At 55.5% G+C, this 19,727-nt stretch overlaps 3 protein-coding genes across 4 annotated transcripts; 2 read left to right on the top strand and 1 right to left on the bottom strand.

Annotated features, from left to right (window-relative positions):
- Window positions 1-1,165: 1,165 nt before the first annotated feature.
- Window positions 1,166-10,725, top strand: NDUFS2 (NADH:ubiquinone oxidoreductase core subunit S2). Its single transcript, XM_072814390.1, has 14 exons — window positions 1,166-1,323; window positions 2,128-2,234; window positions 5,148-5,338; window positions 6,844-6,964; window positions 7,130-7,242; window positions 7,500-7,574; window positions 7,738-7,815; window positions 8,177-8,262; window positions 8,584-8,703; window positions 9,367-9,496; window positions 9,767-9,862; window positions 10,030-10,113; window positions 10,244-10,301; window positions 10,482-10,725. The coding sequence occupies exons 1-14, from the start codon at window positions 1,229-1,231 to the stop codon at window positions 10,517-10,519; spliced, it is 1,392 nt and encodes a 463-aa protein (XP_072670491.1). The 5' UTR covers window positions 1,166-1,228; the 3' UTR covers window positions 10,520-10,725.
- Window positions 10,726-11,269: 544 nt separating this feature from the next.
- Window positions 11,270-14,519, top strand: FCER1G (Fc epsilon receptor Ig). Of its 2 annotated transcripts, XM_072814396.1 has the most exons (6): window positions 11,287-11,436; window positions 13,068-13,363; window positions 13,607-13,698; window positions 13,832-13,867; window positions 14,125-14,145; window positions 14,265-14,519. In XM_072814396.1, the coding sequence occupies exons 2-6, from the start codon at window positions 13,246-13,248 to the stop codon at window positions 14,325-14,327; spliced, it is 330 nt and encodes a 109-aa protein (XP_072670497.1). In that variant the 5' UTR covers window positions 11,287-11,436; window positions 13,068-13,245; the 3' UTR covers window positions 14,328-14,519. The 2 variants fall into 2 exon arrangements, with proteins under 2 accessions (XP_072670498.1, XP_072670497.1); XM_072814397.1 differs by lacking the exon at window positions 13,068-13,363 and having other exon boundaries at window positions 11,270-11,436.
- Window positions 14,520-16,437: 1,918 nt separating this feature from the next.
- On the bottom strand, window positions 16,438-18,717 carry APOA2 (apolipoprotein A2). The gene is made up of 4 exons (XM_072814398.1): window positions 18,645-18,717; window positions 18,411-18,496; window positions 17,998-18,130; window positions 16,438-16,653 (listed from the first exon to the last, which is right to left on the bottom strand). The coding sequence occupies exons 2-4, from the start codon at window positions 18,460-18,462 to the stop codon at window positions 16,536-16,538; spliced, it is 303 nt and encodes a 100-aa protein (XP_072670499.1). The 5' UTR covers window positions 18,463-18,496; window positions 18,645-18,717; the 3' UTR covers window positions 16,438-16,535.
- Window positions 18,718-19,727: the final 1,010 nt, after the last annotated feature.

Genomic DNA, 19,727 nt, shown 5'->3' on the forward strand with positions numbered 1-19,727 from the left:
CCCCCCACCTCCCACCTCCCGTTCACCGTGTTCCAACTACAGAGGGGGAGAAGCCTCAGGGGAAGAGTGGAGGGACAGAGGGAGGCAGGGAGGCAGAGCCTCTGCAGGGCTGTGCGGGCTGCCCAGTCGACCACGGCCGGGTCAGTTCCCACAGCCAGGGATAAGGCCCCACCCTTTGGGATCGTTCCCATTAGGTCAACTCCCAGGCTAAAGTCTGGCCTTCTCCTCCTTCTCCACGGCAAAGAATTCCCCGTCTCCGCCACTTCCCTGGTCTGTGTGCCCCACCCTGCTGCACTGCTGGTGGGCTGTCTCGGGGACCCTGTCTGGGGGGAGATCTGGGGAAGGCCTCTTTCCAGGCTCGGAGTGGGAGGCATGTGCAAACTCAACGGGTGGCCCAGCTGGAGCTGGGCTTGGAGGCACGGGCAGGGGACAGGAACCGGCCTCCCAGGCTGCACAAGTCTTGGTCTCTTCCATGCAGCACTGGGATGGGACTCCTGGCAGCCCGCCCTCCCTATACTGTCGCCACTGGCCAGGACTAAGGCAGGGTCAGAAGGACCGGAGGGCAAGAGGGCGTGACCCAGGGCGGAAGTGGGCAATGATGCATCTCCAGGGACGCTTCCCCGCTGCTTCCCGGCTCCGGCTCCATCGTCCTGCAGCTTCCGGAAGCCCGGCGGGGCTCGGGGTCACCCCGAGGGGCCCTCCCCTCCTGCCTGGGCTGAGGTGGCTCTTCCACCCGGCGGCCTGCTCCAGTGCTGGTGGCCTTGGCGTCCTCCTCTTCTCGCCTTCGGGCTTGGCGGGAGCTCTCAGACCCGCCCAGCGCCGCCTGGGCCCCCATCCCTAACCCACTGGGGCCATCTGGAAATTAGCTGGCGGTCCCCGCTCCCAAGCATTTGGCAAAGCCTGGGGCTGCGCCGGGAGGGCCGGGCTCCGCCGCCGCCGCCGAGAGCGGGCGGCCCCGGGCGCGGGGCTCGGGCGGGCGGGGAAGCGCCGGGGCGAGCGGAGGCGCGAGCCGCACGTCTCTCCCGCTCCGGCCCCGGCAGGTCGGGCTCGAGCGGCGAGAAGAAGCGAGAGCGCGCAGGCGCAGAGCGCGCACGGTGCCGGCTCGCGGCGGCCGCCCTGCCAGCTTCCAAGAGGGCGGCCCCGTGTGCCGAATAGGCAGGAAGCCGCCAGGCGGCGCGCAGGAGCCACTTCCGCCCGTCCTCCTTCTCGCAGTCCGCGGCGGGGCAAGATGGCGGCGCTGAGGGCTTTGCGCAGCCTCCGGGGCGCCGCGGCCCAGGCGCTGCGGTCGGGGGCCGGCGGCCGGCTGCCGCTTCAGCCCAGCAGGTGAGACCCCGGGCCGCCCCCGACGCCGGGGTTCGTCGTGCCCGGCGCCTCCGCGGGCCCCGTGACCCTCCTCCGCCCCCGGGGAAGGATGACCCAGGCCTGTGACCCCTCGGCCGGGCCTGCCGTCCCGCGCTCCAGGATGCAGCGGCGCCCGCCCCGGCCGAGGGAGGACAGAGGGGGCCGCCAGCGGGGGGAGACGCTGCCCCTGCACGGTAGTGGGTGGCCGTGTCCCCTCCGTGGCCCTGCTGCTTCTCCCGAGCCTCATCGTGGGTGGCGTGCGGCTGGTGGAAAGTCTCCGCAGCCGAGAGGAGGGGAGCATGCCTGCTGGAGTTACAGGAGGAACACAAACCCGCGCTCATCCCCCCTCGGTCCTCAGGACTCCTCCCGGGTCTCCCCCAGGCCGGGCCGGGCCGAGCCGAGCCGAGGAGGCAGAAGCCCCTCCCCCCGGGCACTGCACACCTTAGTCTCCCCTTGACCTTGAACAGGCACCTGGCTTGCATTCGTGTTCACCGAGATGGGAATAGGAATGTGCATGTGCGAGGTGTTTGGGGGAGCTCCGAGGAGCTGGGATCCCCGGCCTTGCATGCACAGCGCTGACGGTGCAGTGATTCTAGGAATAAGTTGTTAGAAGGAATGGAAGCTCTGGAGCTCCAGCTTGTTCTCCCAAAGCTGCACTGTGTGCCGGTGAACCTGGCCTTGGAGAATCCGAGGCTCCCCTCCCTGGGCTCACCTGACATTGCCTGGGGATGGAGGAGCCCAGCACTGTTGAGGCCCTGTTTCTAGGATCTGTCTTTGACTCCCTAGAGGTGCTCGGCAGTGGCAGCCAGATGTGGAATGGGCAGAGCAGTTTGGGGGAGCTGTCATGTACCCCACCAAAGAAACAGCCCACTGGAAGCCTCCACCTTGGAACGGTGAGTTCCTGAGTCCCACGTTGGTTCCTAAGCGCTCTTGAGCTCTGTTCAGGCAGGTTTGTGCCCTCTCCCTTCCCTTTTTGTGTCTTTGAGCAACTCGGTGACACTGATAATAGGGCAGGTGTTTGTCAAGTAGAGGAGGAAAAGAAGAACGTTCCAGCAGAAAAAGAGTAGGTCTTCGTCAACCCTTGGAGGTCCCTACCAGATTTATATTTTTGGCTTCAGCTCTTTCCAGAGATTCGGTATATTTCCATCTCCCTTTGGTAGAGATGGTAGTTTCTCCCTGGTAGTGAAGTCTTCCAGGCTACGGAGCATTCCCCACACCGAAAGTAGCTCTTCCTTGTGACTTTTAGATTTTCATCAGTGGTACCCACAATAAATAAATAAAATTAAAAAGAAAAAGATTTAAGATTTTATTTATTCATGACAGACATAGAGAGGGGCAGAGACATGGGCAGAGGGAGAAGCAGGCTTCATGCAGGGAGCCTGACATGGGACTTGATCCCAGGTCTCCAGGATCAAGCCCTAGGCTGAAGGCAGCACTAAACTGCTGGGCCACCGGGGTTGCCCTTAATTAGACCTTAATTATTCAGGGGTCTCTTCACTGGGTTTTTGCCACTGATCTGGTCCCCTCCCTGCCCCCAGCTCTCCAGTTCAATGTAATCACCTTAATCTTCCCCAAACATCATTTTACCATGGCATTCATTCTCTTGGTCAGGAACTTTCGAAAGCACTTCCAGTTACTTTTCAAAAATCTAACAGTAACAGTAACTGAGTGCTTGCCCATGTGTCAAGTGTTTTGTATGCGTAATTTCACCCAGGCCTTGCAACAACTCCATGAGAGCAGTACTGGTATTTTACCACTTTTGAGAAAATTATGGTGCAGGAAGATTAAAACTTGATCGAGGGCAGCCCCGGTGGCTTAGCGGTTTGGCGCCGCCTTCAGCCCCGGGGTGTGATCTTGGAGACCCGGGATCGAGTCCCGCGTCGGGCTCCGTGCATGGAGCCTGCGTCTCCCTCTGCCTGTATCTCTGTCTCTCTCTCTGTCTCTCTCTCATTCTCTGTGTCTCTAATAAATAAATAAAATCTTTAAAAATAAAATAAAATAAAATTTGATCGAGGACACATCCATAGATTTGTACTCGGGTCTGTCTGACTCCAAAGCCCATGGGAAGGATTTTGGTTGAAAAGTTAAGCTCCGGTTTCAATTCTCTGTTCTCCCATTTACCAGCGAATAAAGTGCCTATTTCATAGCATTGCAGTAAGGATGAAATGAGATCATAACGTGAACCAGTTAGTGTAGTGACTGGCACATGGTAAGTCCTCCGTAAGTGTTGGTATTAATGATACTGATAATTGAATCACTACCCCCTACTGCTGCCAACACTCATCTTCTGCCTCTTGGTAGATAAAGAGTTCCACAGATACTCCCTTGTTTCCAAGATTTGACCTTTGTTGATTCCATAGCCTGGGATGCTCTTCTCTCTACCCATTTGAATCCTTCCCTGTGTGTAAGAACCAGCTCAGATCCTGCCTTCATAAAGTCTTGACAGTGTTCTTTTTTCCCTTTAAATACTTAACGGCTAAGCCACTAACTTGGTAACTCATAAATTTGGCCTGTTTCTAGTTCCTCACAGGCACTTCCTTCCCAAATTAAATTGTATGGTTTTTAAGGGTAAAAACTCATTTGGTAGTAGTAAGAATTTTCTTTTCTTTTTTTTTTTTTAAAGATTTTATTTATTTATTCATGAGAGACACAGAGAAAGAGAGGCAGAGACACAGGCAGAGGGAGAAGCAGGCTCCATGCAGGGAGCCCGACGTGGGACTCCATCCTGGGTCTCCAGGATCAGGCCCTGGGCTGAAGGTGGCGCTAAACCCCTGAGCCACCTGGGCTGCCCGGTAGTAGTAAGAATTAAGGATACATTTCCTGATTGGTTGGGCATTCATCAGATAGATTTGAAGGGCAGTGTGTTATAGAGGTTAAGAATGTGGACCCCAGGGGCGCCCAGGGGGCCCAGTTGATGGAGTATATCAGACTTTGTCTCAGGTCATGATCCCGGGGTCATGGGATGGAGCCTCGCAACGGGCTCCCTGCTCAGTGAGGACTTGGCTTCTCCCTCTGCTCCTCCCCCAGCTCCTGCAGGCCCACTTGCCCCCCCAGCTCAAATAAAATCTTTCAAAATAAATAAAATAGTATTGAAAAAAAAAAAAAAGAATGTGGACTCCGGAGCCGAACAAGTTGAGATCAAACCTGACTCTGCCACTTGCTAGCTCTCTGAGAAGTCCTGTATCTTCTCTGGCCTCGATTTCACCAATAAAATACGGATAATAATAGTACCTATTATTCATATGGTTGTTAGGAGAATTAAATTAGTTAAAATCAGTGAAGTGCTTAGAGTAGCCCTTGGCACATAATAAGGGCTATGTGAGTGTTATTAGTATTATTGTCTTTATCTTTTTTTTTTTTTTTTTTTGAAGACTTATTTGAGACAGATCACACATGTGCCAGGGAGAGGCAGAGGGAGAGGGTGAAAGAGAATCAGACTCTGTGCTGAATGTGGGCCCAACGCAGGGTTTGATCCTGGGACCTGGAGATCATGACCTGAGCCAAAACCAAGATCAGACACTTAACCAACTTAGCCATCCAGGTGCCCCAGTAGCATCATCTTTAGGAAGGTATCTGGGAGACCTAAAAGAGTGAGGTTCGTGTGTAGTCCCTTTCATCGGAAAATTCAGATCTTCCTTCCATTTTTCCCACATAACGGTTTTCTTCCTGATTATGTTAGTGATCAGGGAATTAACGGTGTGGAGTGGTGACACACCAGATCTCTAGGGAGAGCTAACTCCTTGCTGTCCTTTGGGGGTTCTCTAGGGAATCAGCCATTTAGCTCTGCACTCTTTCCCACTTCTCAGACGTGGACCCTCCAAAGGACACAATGGTGACAAACCTGACCCTGAACTTTGGGCCCCAGCACCCAGCGGCTCATGGAGTCCTGCGGCTAGTGATGGAGTTGAGTGGGGAGATGGTGCGGAAGTGTGACCCCCACATCGGCCTACTACACCGAGGCACTGAGAAGCTCATTGAATACAAGACCTATCTGCAGGTGTGGGGGGTGAACAGGGCCCTGCTCACGGGACCAGGGGATGCCGTGGCCTGGGACTTGGCCAGTGTGCTGCCCCCAAAACCGGGGGGTGGGGTGTTGGGGATGAGGGCAGTCTTGGTTGGGAGGATGGAGGGACATGGTAGGGGATGCTTGATTGAAATCCGTCTAGATTTGGTTTATCCAACAGAAACGCTTGCAAGCCAGAGGTTCCCCCCACTTGACTCTTTTCCAGTTGACTCTTGGCTGGCCCCTTCACCCTCACTCTAGTGCCTCAGTTTCCCTGTTCTTATATCAAACTAGTACGTCAAAGCCAGTGTCTCTGGGGACAGGGAAAGGAGAGAGGGACGTCAGCTCCCTAGGATTAATAGCCGATTCTTGTATCTTCCGGCTGTGGAAGTTTGTTTTCGAAACAGTCAGTGAGTCAGAGTGACCAGGGAGGGAGTTTGTGGCAGTGTGCTGTATTTCGGAGAACTCTGTGACCCAAGTGGTGAGGGTCAGCTCTGAAGGAACTGGAGCCAGGACAGGCATCTGAAACTTTCTCTTACTGTCACGAAGAAAGGTCTCTCTAACAGAGGGTGATGGGGGCCGGTTACAACCAGCTAACTAGAATGTGACGCCCCCAGAGAGTCCGGGCAATGACAGTTTCTGGTCTCGCAGAGTATGGAGCTAAACTGTGCAGCATTAACCCACGTCACAGTGACATCAGAACAAGTACTGGCTGTCCCAAAGAGGGGCATCCTAGCTCCGCCTCCTTCCTGGAAGCTGAAGCTGGTTCAGCAGACGGCTAGACTAGCTTTCTTGGCATTCTGGGGAAAGACCCGTTTCTCCCCAACCGTCCATCCCAGAAGCCAGTCTAGTCCTTCTCGGGGCTCTGTCCTCCTTAAACCCTTCACTCCCACCCAGTTACTCCTAAGATTGGTTACCTTTCTCCTTCAGGATCTCAGAGACACTTTAAGAAAGTTGTGGGCTAGAGGAGTGTTGGCAGTGGTGTGCTGGAGCGAGCTCATATTGGCTCGCGAGAACAGATTGTTAAGTTTTCAGGAATTTTGTGAGCCAGTTGTTAAACAGGGCCATTATTAAGAATTATGTGAGCTTACAGTTTAATAAATTATATAAAAAGCTAGAGTTCATCCCTTTTCTACTTGAGTGCTGTGTCCTAAGTTATTCTATTGTACATGCTTGGCAGAAATACCGTATAACGTGTGCTCCTCTGCCCAGGGCTGCATTCAGTTACGTGGCGTAAAGCTGGCCCTGCTGGGTGTATTTTCACCACAGAAATTGGCACACACAACAAATCAGGGTTCCCTCCCACCCGTTCAGAGATCTGATTTTTACGCATTGTCCAGCATAGACTACTGGATATCCGATGCTGCCTCGTTAGCTCCTGAGACTAGAAGGCTTTGTGCAGCACTGACTTCTGATGCCTGCTGAGAGCAGTGCTTTGGGCAGGCAGCCTGAGGGCTCCTGGCCCAGTAGGTGTGACCTCGGTTCTTCCCTCTTCCCAGGCCCTTCCATACTTTGACCGTCTAGACTACGTGTCCATGATGTGTAACGAACAGGCCTATTCGCTGGCCGTGGAGAAGTTGCTCAATATCCAGCCTCCGCCACGGGCACAGTGGATCCGAGGTACGCTCCGTCACCCTCCTGTGGCCCTCCCTGGCCACTGCCCATCTTAGGAGCGTCGAACCCAAACCTAGTGTGCAGACCCCAGGCTCTGTGCGGAACTGCCCTGTCAGCATCAGTTGTTGGCTCCTATGTCCTTCTCTTCCTGTTGTCTTCACCTGTCTACAGTGCTATTTGGAGAAATCACACGGCTCTTGAACCACATTATGGCTGTGACTACACATGCCCTGGACATTGGAGCCATGACCCCTTTCTTCTGGATGTTTGAAGAGAGGGAGAAGGTAAGAGGAGGAGGGAAGGACAGGAGAGGCAAGGGAGTAGAGGAAGTGGAGAAGGTTCTTGAAGGAGACAGGAGATCAGCAGGAGAGAGAACATGAGAGGGAGAAGGTCCACTGAACTTGGGTTATAATCTTAAGGAAGCCTGTGTCCCGAGGGTTTGCTTGGGCCCCGGAAGGCAGAGGGCTGGGGAGTGGACCAGTACGTTGTCAGACTTAGGGGCGCAGGATTTTGTCACTAATTCCCAGTGTACCCTGTCCAGATGTTTGAATTCTACGAGCGCGTGTCAGGGGCCCGCATGCATGCTGCTTATGTCCGGCCAGGAGGTGTGCACCAGGTGAGCAGGCTCCCCCGCCTTCCAGAGCCTCCAGCCCACGCCTGTACTCTCGGTGGCCACTGGAGGGCAGCGCTGGCCGATGAGACGCTCCCCGTCCGCCTGGGCAGCCCTGGGGCTGGGACGGGAGGCTGAGCCTCACCGTCAGGCTCCATTTGGCTTCTAGGACCTGCCCCTCGGGCTTATGGACGACATCTATGAGTTTTCTAAGAACTTCTCTCTCCGGGTTGATGAGCTGGAAGAGGTAAGATAAGAACCAGGGCGGGGATCCCTGGGTGGCACAGCGGTTTAGCGCCTGCCTTTGGCCCAGGGCGCAATCCTGGAGACCCGGGATCGAATCCCACGTTGGGCTCCTGGTGCATGGAGCCTGCTTCTCCCTCTGCCTGTGTCTCTGCCTCTTTCTCTCTCTCACTCTGTGACTATCATAGATAGATAAAAATTTAAAAAAAATTTAAAAAAATTAAAAAAAAAGAACCAGGGGGAAACCCCTCCTGTCCCCTCAAGATGGGCTTGTGGGGTTTTAGTTCCCAGTTGTAAAGGGCAACCAGGAGGTATCTGAAGCGGGGGATGAAGAGCGTTCACATTCCAGTTTCCTTGGTCGGTAGATGCTGACCAACAATAGGATTTGGAAGAATCGGACAGTTGACATTGGGGTTGTGACGGCCGAAGACGCGCTGAACTATGGATTTAGGTATGGATTTAGGGGATGAAGAGCGTTCACATTCCAGTTTCCTTGGTCGGTAGATGCTGACCAACAATAGGATTTGGAAGAATCGGACAGTTGACATTGGGGTTGTGACGGCCGAAGACGCGCTGAACTATGGATTTAGGAACTATGTGACTTCTCCACTTGGCCATGGGGGTTTCAGCCTAACATCTTGGCTTCAGGAAGGGGTGACACCGTCATATCCTGCGCCCAGGGCGTGGGGGAGGGCATGGGGAGAGCAGGGAGGAGAGTGGCTCCTTTCTGGGTTTGTGGAAAGTGACCCTTGGTCCCCGTGATGCTCTCCAGTGGCGTGATGCTCCGGGGCTCGGGCATCCAGTGGGACCTGCGGAAGACTCAGCCCTATGACGTTTATGACCAGGTGGACTTCGATGTTCCTATTGGCTCTCGAGGGGACTGCTATGACAGGTAAGGCCCAGAACCTCTCAGCTCATTTTCCAGCTGCTTCCCCTGTCCAACTTCTCTTTTGCTTACTTTTTCATTCCCCCATTTTCCGGTATCTGTTGGAGCTCTTGTGTCTGTTAAGCTAGGTGGTTTTTCAAAGCCGTCTTATTTTACCTTCATTTATCCTCATATCTCAGATGGAACCAGTTTGGGCTGCATTTTTGTAGTTGAGGCGTAAAGGTTGGAGATCAGCCTGGGATTATCCTGTTAGTAGTGGTTGAGACTCGAATTCTCCAGACCCAGTGCTCTTTCCACTGGATTCTAAGCTTCACATTCCATTCCTGTTTACTGACCCTAAATAAGACCCTGTTTTCTTTTTGAGTTGATTTGACCCTCACCCGTTGTGTAGTCCAGGAAGTATCCAAGAGGGTAATGGAGGAGGGAAGCGCTCCAAGACATGGCCTGAGATCAGGAGAGGCCTTGGGGCAGCAGCCGATACCAGAACCAGAGACTAGAGGGTTTCCATGGGTAGGTGGCCAAGCCAAGCAGAGGTGCTGCCCTGGGAGAAAAGACAGAGGGAGGAAGTTAGCTAGCACCTTTTGGGTCAGCCAGGGGCGTCCTTCCTGGGCTCCCGTCTCATGCTTTGACTGCTCCCTTCTTGCTCTGAGCCTATCTCCTCCACTTCAGGTACCTGTGTCGGGTAGAGGAGATGCGCCAGTCCCTTCGAATCATCGAGCAATGTCTGAACAAGATGCCTCCCGGGGAGATCAAGGTTGATGATGCCAAAGTGTCTCCGCCGAAGCGAGCAGAGATGAAGGTTGGCTCTGTGGAGAGGGCCGGGGCGGGGGGGGGGGGGCAGCAGCCAGGAAGGAGTGTCCTTGGATTACATCCTGCTCCCCAGCTTTCATTCTTTGAAAGACTTGACATTACATGAGTCTTAACCTCCCGCAGCCACGTTTTTCGCTGTGTCTTGCTCGCTCACAGTGTGGGTTGTAATCTCCCCGGGGGACGGTTATTTCCTGTGCCGCGGGAGGCCTAGGAGACATCTGGCTCTGGCTTACTGCTGCTCCCTTTCTCCTCTGTCCAGACTTCCATGGAGTCATTGATCCACCACTTCAAGTTGTACACGGAGGGCTACCAGGTCCCTCCGGGGGCCACGTACACTGCCATCGAGGCTCCTAAGGTGAGGAGGGACGGGGAAGGCAAATGTCCCCATAGGGGGCTGGGGACAGATGCCCAGGCAGAGGCTCAGTCCTCAGCGAGAGAGGACATGCGGGTGAATAGAGAGGCTCCGTTGGCAGAGAAGAGTGCTCTTCCTGTTCACGGGAGCCAACCTTCTTCCTCGGACAGGGAGAGTTTGGGGTGTACCTCGTGTCCGATGGCAGCAGCCGCCCTTACCGATGCAAGATCAAGGCTCCTGGTTTTGCCCACCTGGTAAGAGCCAACTCCAGTGATTCTCACTCTAGTCAATGAATCCATCACGAGTGACATTGATTGAGATTTTGATGAACGTTCCTTCCTTCTCCTCCCGCCCTGCTCATCTTGCCTGTCTCAATCTCTCCAGGCTGGTTTGGACAAGATGTCCAAGGGACACATGCTGGCGGACGTTGTTGCCATCATAGGTACAAGACCTGTTGGGTGGTAGAGATGCTGTAGACGAGGGAGTCTGGAACTCTTAACGGGGGCAGAGACCGAACATTTCCTGTGCAGCATACACATAGAGTATGGGCATGGACTCGAATCCTCAGTGTGCTGGGCACGGTAATGAGTGCTGGATTTTAACACTGCCCCCCCCCCCTTAGGTACCCAAGATATCGTGTTTGGAGAAGTGGATCGGTGAACTGGGGAACAGTGTTTGATTCCCCTGCTTCTCTGCTTCCTCCTCGGAGCCCGGCCATCACTGGACAGCAACTGTGTGTGTGTGTGTGTGTGTGTGTGTGTGTGTGTGTGTACACATGTGAACATTCAGCCATCAGGCTTTCTGTGCATGCACTAGAAAAGGAGAAATTATAATAAATTAGCCATCTTCCGGCCCCTCTGCCCAAACTTCTGGTATGTCTTTTTCGGTATCTTACCGTCTTTCACTTTGTCAGAAAACTCAAGAATGTGACTTAACCCTCTGGTTCTCTGAGACTCAGCTATGCCAGTTTTTCCTGTGCTGCGCATCTCCACCCCCTTCTCTGACTCTTGTCCTTTCCACTTCTCCATTCCCCGTTTCCTCTTTTCCCCCTGCCCAGGCTTGACTGCCTACACAAATCGGTAAACCTCTGGAATCAAGACAGGGGTACAGTTCCATGTGGAAGGGAAAGGGCTGCATGGGGTGGGGTGTCGGACTCCGAAGGGAAGGTGGGCTCCACATGTGTGTGAACGTGGAGTGGCCGTGGATTCAGATGGCCTTTCTCAAGCACGGGCGGACCCCGCCATCCCTTGGTGACTGGGGCTTGGCCACCGAAGAACTGCCCCTTCCCTTGGTGACTGGGGCTTGGCCACCGAAGAACTGAGGCTCGAGAGCACAGACCTAGCTCCTTTGGTTGGCCCTTCCGGGAGCCGCCCGGGCTCTGGTGCAGGAAGGGGAAGGGGCCAAAGCTGGGGGAAGGCGGGGCAGGAAGGGGGGAACTCTGTGGTCAGGGAGCCGCTCTGAGCACAGCTGCGCAGTGCTGCCGGAGCGTCCGATCCCCGGCTCCCCGCCCTCCAGCCCCCTGTCCAAGATGGTCCTGGCAGTGGTCTTGCTCCTGCTCCTTTTGGTTGAACAAGCAGGTGAGAGGGTTTGCTGAGGGCCCACGAGCTGGGCGCCACGGTGGGAATCGAGGACGCGTGTCTCAGGCTGAGCCAGGGGCAGTCGGGGAAAGGCCAGTGGGCGCAGGGTTCGGATGGACCCCGAGACCTTGAGGCTAGTCCCGGCTGGTCCTCATCAGGGCACAAGAGTCCTGGTTCCCGCCTTTCTTGTCTCCTTACCTTTTCAGGATCGATAACAGGTAAGGCTTCAGTTTGGCAGGGGCGGGAATGGTTGTGTGACACAAAAGGCCCGTCTGGGGAGAAGCTCCTTTTCCCATGATCAGCATTTCCTGTGTGGTGCCTTTGGGCTGGTCCCCGGGGAGCTGGTCTGTAGCTGGTTCATAATATTTACAGAAGCCCCCTAGGAAGGCGGGAGCCTGTCGTTCGGCTTGGGATCACTCCCAGGCAAGGATGGTCGAAGTGGACGTGTTTTCTGCTGCTGTGAGTCATCCGGAGCACAGACCATCCTGCCACCAGCTGCTACGGGCGGGGGAGGTGGTGGCAAGCACGCGATGCCCGCTTCTGGAGGCCTGAGCGCCAGCCCAGAAATGGAGGCAGACGTGGGAAGGTCTCAGCGGCCCTAAGGCTCCAGTCGCTCAATTTCTGAACTGTCCCTTGCTCTCTGCGCCGTGTGCGTGTGCTTGTGCGTGTGTTGAGAGTTGCAGCTGGGGGCCAGGGAGCAGCCGGTTAGTGGAGCTTCAGGGAAATGGGAAATTGAAAGAGATTGGCCGGGGAGCCCAGCAGCCCAGCTGTGGAGCGGAGGGAGGGATCGCTGGGTGCCAGCTGGGTGCCAGCCCACTGCCTTCCAGATGAGGATGGAGCGGGGCCCGAGGCCTATGGGGAAGGAGGCCCGCTCCAGCAGACAGCCTGGGCTTGAGCCCGCCCCTGTCACCAGCCCTTGGGCCCTAAAGGAGTTACTTAGCTTTTCCGAGCCTGCATTTCATCCTTCGTAAAATGGCGATGATGACGACGTGTCCCCCCACCCCCACCACGGGTAGTTTTGAGATTTATGCAATATTGTGTGAAGAGCGTCATGGCATAGAAAGTACCACACCGACATTAGTCACGAGCCCGTGAGCCCTTCAGATAAGGGGCTCGGGGCAGATAGGGACTGGTGCTCAGATCCTATTTTATTTTCTGTTTTTTATAATTTTTAAATCTGTTTGTTTATTTATTTATTTAAAATGTTATTCATGAGAGACATGGAGAGAGAGGCAGAGACACAGGCAGAGGGAGAAGCAGGCTCCCTGTAAGGATCCTGATGCGGGACTCGATCCCAGGATCTGGGATCACGACCTGGGCCGAAGGCAGACGCTCAACCACTGAGCCACTCAGGCGTCCCCTATTTGATTTTTTAAGTTGCACAAAACTTCCTCTCTCTGTGGCCCAGAGTGAGTGAGTAACAGGGCAGAGTGCCCCGAGACAGAATCGGCTATGGTCATCGCCCCGAGCCTGGGCTCCTGGGCTGAGAGCCGTCGGGGGCCGTGGGGCCTGGGCAGCTGGCACCTGTTCTTCCCCTGTGCGCCCACGAGCGTGGAGCAGGGGTGAGGAGGCCGAGGCTCCGAGAGGACCCACAACCCGGCTATCGCCTTCCCTCCTCCCTCCCTTTGCAGGCTCACATCCTTCCTGTCCAGCCCTCAGCCACAGGTCACAGGACTTAGCAGAGACACTCCTGTGGTTTCTGCAGTGAAATTTGTCACTGCCTGTCCCTCACCCTACCCCTTGGGCTGAGGTTTTGGTCTTCGCTCAGTAGCTCAGATAAGTCCCTTGAGGGCTGGGAGGTGCGCAGCGATGCCTGAGGAACCTCAGCGATGCCTGAGGGGGTGTGAAAACCAGGGGGCTGGGGGCCGGGCGGTGCTCCCTGCCCAGCTCTTAGCACCAGTAAGTTCCACGGCGGGGCAGACCGCAGGTGAGTCCTAGGCCACCCCGCCCCCCAGGGGGAGCGAGGAGGGGGGAGCCCCCTAGGCCGGCCCGGGGTGAGGGGTGAGCTAGGAGGGGGAGCCGAGAAAATCGGATCCAGAGAGGAAGATCGGGTGTGTCCTGGGGAGGCCCCCCCAGGCCCGACCCACCGGCCGGAAGCCTATTCCCTCCGGCCCCCAGCAAAGCCCATGATGCCCCTGACCGCACCCTGCGGGCACCTCTGTCCCCTCAGCCGCCCTGGGAGAGCCTCAGCTCTGCTACATCCTGGATGCCATCCTGTTTCTGTACGGTATCGTCCTCACCCTGCTCTACTGTCGACTCAAGGTAAGGACAGGGAGGTGGACAGGGGGTGGTGGTGGCATGGCTTTGAGGACAGTAGATAACAGGGTCCCCATAAAGTCGGGAGGGGCGGGGTTGGGTCACTAACTTCACCTCCACCGATTACCTCCCCTTGCAGATCCAGGTGCGAAAGGCAGCTGTAACCAGCTATGAGGTATGGCCCTTCCAGACGCTAAGCTTCAGGGGTCCCCCCACTGCCCCCCCCACCTAGCCAACACTGAGCAGGTGACAGGGGACAGCTGAGTGGCGAGGAGCGCGGGAGAGTTGTGTGCAGTGCGGGCATTGACGCTCCGCGAGCCGCTAAGCTGGCCAGCCGGGCCTGGCCCCCTCACCAGGAGGGGGAGGGCAAGGAGGTGCTAGGGCCCTGAAGGAGCGCGGGTGCCTAATCCCCTGTCCCTTTTGCCTCCGCAGAAACCAGATGGCATTTACACGGTGAGTGAGCCCGCCTCCCCCCACCCCTGTCCTGGGATTTGTGCGATCTTGGGAAGACACAGGGTCTGTGGGCATGGGTGGGCTCGAGCGCCTCACCATCCTCTGGCCTCCACTTCTAGGGCCTGAGCACCCGGAACCAGGAGACTTACGAGACCCTGAAGCATGAGAAACCCCCCCAGTAACCCTAGAAGACCTCCTGTCCCTCCGGGGTCTCCTCCTCCGCCACAGACGTGCCCAGATACTAATCGTTAATGTTTATATTCTAATCTCGCCGCCTTTCCCCACCGTCCTCTTTCCCATCTCCCCCTCCCCCGCCCCCCCCCCCCCCCCCGTGGAAACAGAGTACCCAATAAAGCCCCACGGGCTGGACTCCACTCACTCGGTCACCGTATAGTCATTCGGTCTCTGCCAGGCGCTTGGCTGGGTGCTGAAGACGCCCCTTGGGGTGACAGCCCCTGACCTTGCGGCGCCCACGGTCTGGTGGACGTCAGGGCTGCGTTGCTCGGTGGAGGGAGGAAGGCTGTCGCCGCTGGAGCGGGGATGAGACGCTGGGCTGCGGGGCGGCGGCAGGAAGCTGGAGCAGGGCCCACGTCGGGGGGTCTAGGCACACTCGGGAACGTGGGACCTAAGGACTGACGTCTGCACCCGGTGGCTTTGTGTCTGGCGACTGAACCAAGGCTGGGCACGGAGAAGTCTGGCTGTCCAACCCCAGGCAGGCACAGTCCAGGTGAGAGTGAGCCGCAGGGAGCAGCGGGGAAGCCTGACCTGCAGAGCCGTGGCCCCCGAGGACTGCGGGCCGCTCCTGGTGGAAGGTTTGACAGGAGCAGTGAGTTCTCAGTGGGGTCCTGGCCAACAGGCACCTGAGAGGGCCAGGTAAGCGTTGGAGGAGGGTGAGGCAACGGGGAACAAGTGCCGTCTAGATGGGAGGTCAGCTCCCAGGCAGGTCGGCCTGTCCGGTTGGGCTCTCCCAGGAGGCAGGATTCCCTGTGGTACCTGCATCCCCTCAGATGCTGCGGGGCCTGCACCGGACCCCGCAGCTCGGGCAGCCTGGGCCTCGCATCCCCGGCCGCCCCCAGCTGCCCCCCGGCCGCCCCGGTGTGGGCTCAGCCCCTGCACAGCGACTTACACCTGCACCCTGGTCCCTGGCTCTCTCTCTTTTTCTCTCTCTCTCACTGTTTGAGCTGCTCATGAACCCTGGGGGGAGGATCAGGCTCTGGGAAGTTGACTAATCAGTCCAAGGGCATCTTGCAAGTGACAAACAGAACAGACTGGAGCCACGCTGGGTGCCTGAGAGCAATGACTTCAGATCAGCTGTGAGAAATGAGCCGGGTCGGCAGGTAACTGCTCCGAGTGTGAGGGGGGAGCAAATTTTTATTGGAAAGTGCAGCCTCTTCGTTGTGCTACATTTTGGTCCTGTGAGTCTCTGACATCAGCCCAGCCTGAGTTCCATTCCATTTTGGTTTATTTTATTTTAATTTATTTATTTTATTTATTTTATTTATTCATGAGAGACACAGAGAGAGGCAGAGACACAGGCAGAGGGAGAAGCAGGCTCCATGCAGGGACCCTGACGTGGGACTCGATCCCCAGTCTTCAGGATCACACCCTAAGCCGAAGGCAGATGCTCGACCACTGGGCCCCCCCCAAGGACCCTTCCATTTTCACTTAATCCAGGAGAACTGTCAGGCCCCTGGCTGGCCATCACGTCTGCGGGTTCCAGATCTGGCTACCTGGCCAGCTCTGTGAATAGCAACCAGATGACAGGGGGAGAGGTTTGGAATGGGGGTTCCTCTCTAGGTGAGAGGTTTTAAATGGAAGAAGGGTTTGAGCACTTTTGGGGAAGAGGAGTGAATCCACTCCGTGTCTTTTCTTCTAGGAATGGGGGGGAGCATGGCATTCCCCTGGCTCAGAAGGGAAGTAAGGGTTTTGAGTGCCAGCTCTGGTTCCTTTATGGGAAGCTTTCTCCTCTTCACAGAATGATTAAGAGGAAGTTCTGGGGTGGGGTGCCCTCCTTCCTCGACCTTCAGGAGTCGAGGGACTCAGTTTGTGAATCTTTCCCACGTTGCGCCGTCCCTTACCTCTGCTGCAGGGCAGGTCCCAGGCTGTGGGAAGATGTGTGGGGCATGGAGAAGACTCACAGACACCACTTCCCCGTTGTCTCCACCATCCATCTTTTCAACCCTCCCTCCACTCCTCACACCAAACCCCTCTCCTAGCAGGAGCAGGCCTCTCTGTCCTGCCCTCACCAATACCCCTACTTCTCCCAGTCCCCCAAAGCACCAGGCTCACATATGACTCCTTCAATATTTATTTAGAAAACAAGGGCTCTGAGCCTGGCCAGTGGGTGTTCCAGGGGCCACCTGGGGATGGACGACAACAGTCTGGACACCTCACTGGGTGGCAGGCTGTGTTTTGAGGTCCATGAAATTGCTCAAGAAGTTGAGCAGATCAGTGCCGGCCTTCTTGACCAGGGGTGTTAGCTGCTCCTGCGTCTTCTCAAAGTAAGCCCTGTAGATTCAAAGGATTAGAGGTCAGGGTGAGAGACCCTAGGCACTGGCAGGGGCCTTGGTGGTGCTGGGAGGTGACACCCAGCTCCCCAAACTCTAGTGCCTGGTCCGTCCTGGCATGGCAACGCTCCTAGGAGAAGAGGCAAGTCCTCCACTGGGCAGAGGAACAGACCTTAGAGACAGAAATTCAAAGCCTAGCTCCTGCTGGCCCTGTCTGTCCAAGAGGACTGTGGGATCTTCGGGGGGGGGGGGGTAAAGGCATTTTTCTCTCCAACTTAAACCCCCTTGAACTCCATCTTCTGTGCAAACTCCCATCTTCTCTTCTTTTTTTTTTAAGATTTTATTTATTTATTTATTTATTTATTTATTTATTTATTTATTTATTATAGTCACAGACAGAGAGAGAGAGAGGCAGAGACACAGGCAGAGGGAGAAGCAGGCTCCGTGCACCGGGAGCCCGACGTGGGATTCGATCCCGGGTCTCCAGGATCGCGCCCTGGGCCAAAGGCAGGCGCCAAACCGCTGCGCCACCCACGGATCCCAGATTTTATTTATTTTTTTTAAAGATTTTATTTATTTATTCATAGAGACACACGGGGTGGGGGGAGGGGAGAGAGGCAGAGGGAGAAGCAGGCCCCATGCAGGGAGCCGGGACGTGGGACTCAATCCTGGGTCTCCAGGGTCACACCCCCGGCTGCAGGCGGCAGTAAACCGCTGCGCCACCCGGGCTGCCCAAGATTTTATTTCATTTATTTATGAAAGACCACTGAGCCACCCAGGTGTCCCCCGTCTCCTCTTCTTCCTCTCTATAGCTCCCTAGTTCCCGAACCTCCCTTTCTTTTTCTTTCTTTCTTTCTTTCTTTCTTTCTTTCTTTCTTTCTTTCTTTCTTTCTTTCTTTCTTTCTTTCTTTCTTTCTTTCTTTCTTTCTTTCTTTCTCTTTCTTCTCTTTCTCTTTCTCTCTCTCTCTTTCTCTTGTTTTCTTTTTTAAAAGATTTTACTGGGGGTAGCCCGGGTGGCTCAGCGGTTTAGCGCCACCTCCAGCTCAGGGCACGATCCTGGAGACCAGGGATCGAGTCCCACGTCGGGCTCCCTGCATCGAGCCTGCTTCTCCCTCTGCCTGTCTCTCTCTCTCTCTCTCTCTCTCTGTGTGTGTGTGTGTGTGTGTGTGTGTGTGTCTCATGAATAAATAGGTAAAATTTAAAAAAAAGAAAAAAAAAGATTTTCTTTTCAAGCAATCTCTACACCCAATGTGGGGCCCAAACTCACAACCCGGAGATCAAGTTGCACACTCCACTGACTGAGCCAGGCGGATGCGCCCCCTGAGCCCCTTTCACTGAGACTTACTTGGCCTGGGCCTGAAGCTCTGGGCCCTTGGCCTTCTCCATCAGGTCCTTGCCATAGTCGGTCACGGTCTGGAAGTACTGAGAGACCAAGCTCTGCAGATTCGGCTCCTCTGCCTGTCTCCGCACAAAAGCCCCTGCATATACACAGAAACTCACACAGACACGTACACATACACACACACACACACACACACACACATCTTGTGGGCTGGGTCCCCAACAATGAGTCCTGGCCCCCTGCCACGCCTCTGCCTGTAGCCAGCCCCAGCTTTCAGCCCCCTCCCTGAATAGGTACCCAGCTCCAGGTCTTTGGATGAACCTCCTGAGCTTTCGAGAGGGAACGATCTTTCAGATGGGTAGCTGGGACCCTTGGCACCTTCTCCCTCTCGGGACCCCTCTCCATATCACACCCACCTTCGAGGCTACAGATGACGAGGAGCAGCACAGTCACGGCGAGTAGCTTCATGGTGGTAACAGCGGGGATGGTGGCCTGGAAACAGCTGGGGGTGGGGGAGGACGTTGAAGCTGAATGAGCTTCAGCCCCTCCGCAGACACCCCTACCTAGGTGCCCACTGCAACCCTGGTTCCCTCCGTTCCCACGGGATGCCTTTTTGGATCCTGGCCACACTGCTCGCTCTCTTACCCTACCTTGTAGCTTCTCTGTCCTTGCTGTCTGTGCCTGACCTGGCTGGGGAGCCAGGGACTATATAGACTCCTGCTTCCCCACCCCCCTGTCAGGTGATAAGGGCTGTGGAGGGGCCCCATGGGGCAAGGAACATGTTGGAATAAACAAGCTGGGGGAATGGGATAGGAGAGGACCAGCATGGTGATGAGGTGGGAGTCAAGGGGTGTGGACCTTTGTGGAGGCCAAGGGGGTATACCTCAGGCTTATTCAATAGTCAATTCTTTTTGGGTGTGGGGCTATTAGTGTTTGGACTTTTTAAAAAAATATTTCATTTATTCACGAGAGACACAGAATGAGGCAGACAGATAGGCAGAAGAGAAGCAGGCTCCCTATGGAGAGCCCGATGCAGGACTCGATCCCAGGACCCTGGGATGACAACCTGAGCTGAAGGCAGACGCTTAACCACTGAGCCACCCAGGTGCCCCCAGTCTTTGGATTTAAACGCCACAGAAAGCAGGATTCCTAGTTTTCTCCCAGAAAGCCCTGGTAGCTTTTTCCCATTGTGGGTAGATTTCATCTCCTCAGCCCTACCTGCAACTTGGCAGAGAGGTATTGGGGAACAGAAGGAAGGGGAAAGGAATTGAAATTAAGAGACGAGGGTTGGGGGGGAAGGAGGATTAGGAGAATAAGGGTTAGGGCCAGAGGGCATGTGTCATGGAATTGGTCTCTTTTTCAGTTAATGTGTAATGAGCTGAGGAAGTAAAAACAGGAGAGCCCAGAATGACCTCCTGAGTGCTGATGAGTCCACCCTTCCCCCAGTAAAACAAATTCAGAAAGTAGCCTCTGCCTTCCCTTCCAAATGTCAGGCCCAGCCAGAGAGGAAGTCAATGAGTCTTCTACCAAGGATAAAGGTTGATGCCCCCTGGTCTCCGGATGACCTGATCATTCTCAAGTGGTGGTCAGCCAGTATGAGTCAGCAGGGGCCACAGCATCCCTCCGGCAGAGGCCGGCCGCGGGGCCAGCCCTGATTGTGAGGGAGGACAAAGGTACACTCCCCAGGCCCAAGGCAGATGAAATCAGCTAAACATACATCAGAAGCATTTGTA

The sequence above is a fragment of the Canis lupus genome, chromosome 38, assembly GCF_048164855.1.
Source record: "Canis lupus baileyi chromosome 38, mCanLup2.hap1, whole genome shotgun sequence".
Taxonomy (NCBI): Eukaryota; Metazoa; Chordata; class Mammalia; order Carnivora; family Canidae; genus Canis; species Canis lupus.

Coding starts and splice junctions, on each gene's coding strand:
- NDUFS2 (XM_072814390.1), top strand. CDS start 1,229: ATGGCGGCGCTGAGGGCTTTGCGCAGCCTCCGGGGCGCCGCGGCCCAG. Junction 7,575..7,737: donor GGCCAGGAGGTGTGCACCAG/GTGAGCAGGCTC, acceptor TTTGGCTTCTAG/GACCTGCCCCTCGGGCTTAT. Junction 10,114..10,243: donor CTCCTGGTTTTGCCCACCTG/GTAAGAGCCAAC, acceptor CAATCTCTCCAG/GCTGGTTTGGACAAGATGTC.
- FCER1G (XM_072814396.1), top strand. CDS start 13,246: ATGCCTGAGGAACCTCAGCGATGCCTGAGGGGGTGTGAAAACCAGGGG. Junction 13,699..13,831: donor TGCTCTACTGTCGACTCAAG/GTAAGGACAGGG, acceptor CTCCCCTTGCAG/ATCCAGGTGCGAAAGGCAGC. Junction 14,146..14,264: donor AACCAGATGGCATTTACACG/GTGAGTGAGCCC, acceptor CTCCACTTCTAG/GGCCTGAGCACCCGGAACCA.
- APOA2 (XM_072814398.1), bottom strand. CDS start 18,462: ATGAAGCTACTCGCCGTGACTGTGCTGCTCCTCGTCATCTGTAGCCTC. Junction 18,131..18,410: donor CGTCATCTGTAGCCTCGAAG/GTGGGTGTGATA, acceptor GTGTATATGCAG/GGGCTTTTGTGCGGAGACAG. Junction 16,654..17,997: donor GAGCTTCAGGCCCAGGCCAA/GTAAGTCTCAGT, acceptor TTGAATCTACAG/GGCTTACTTTGAGAAGACGC.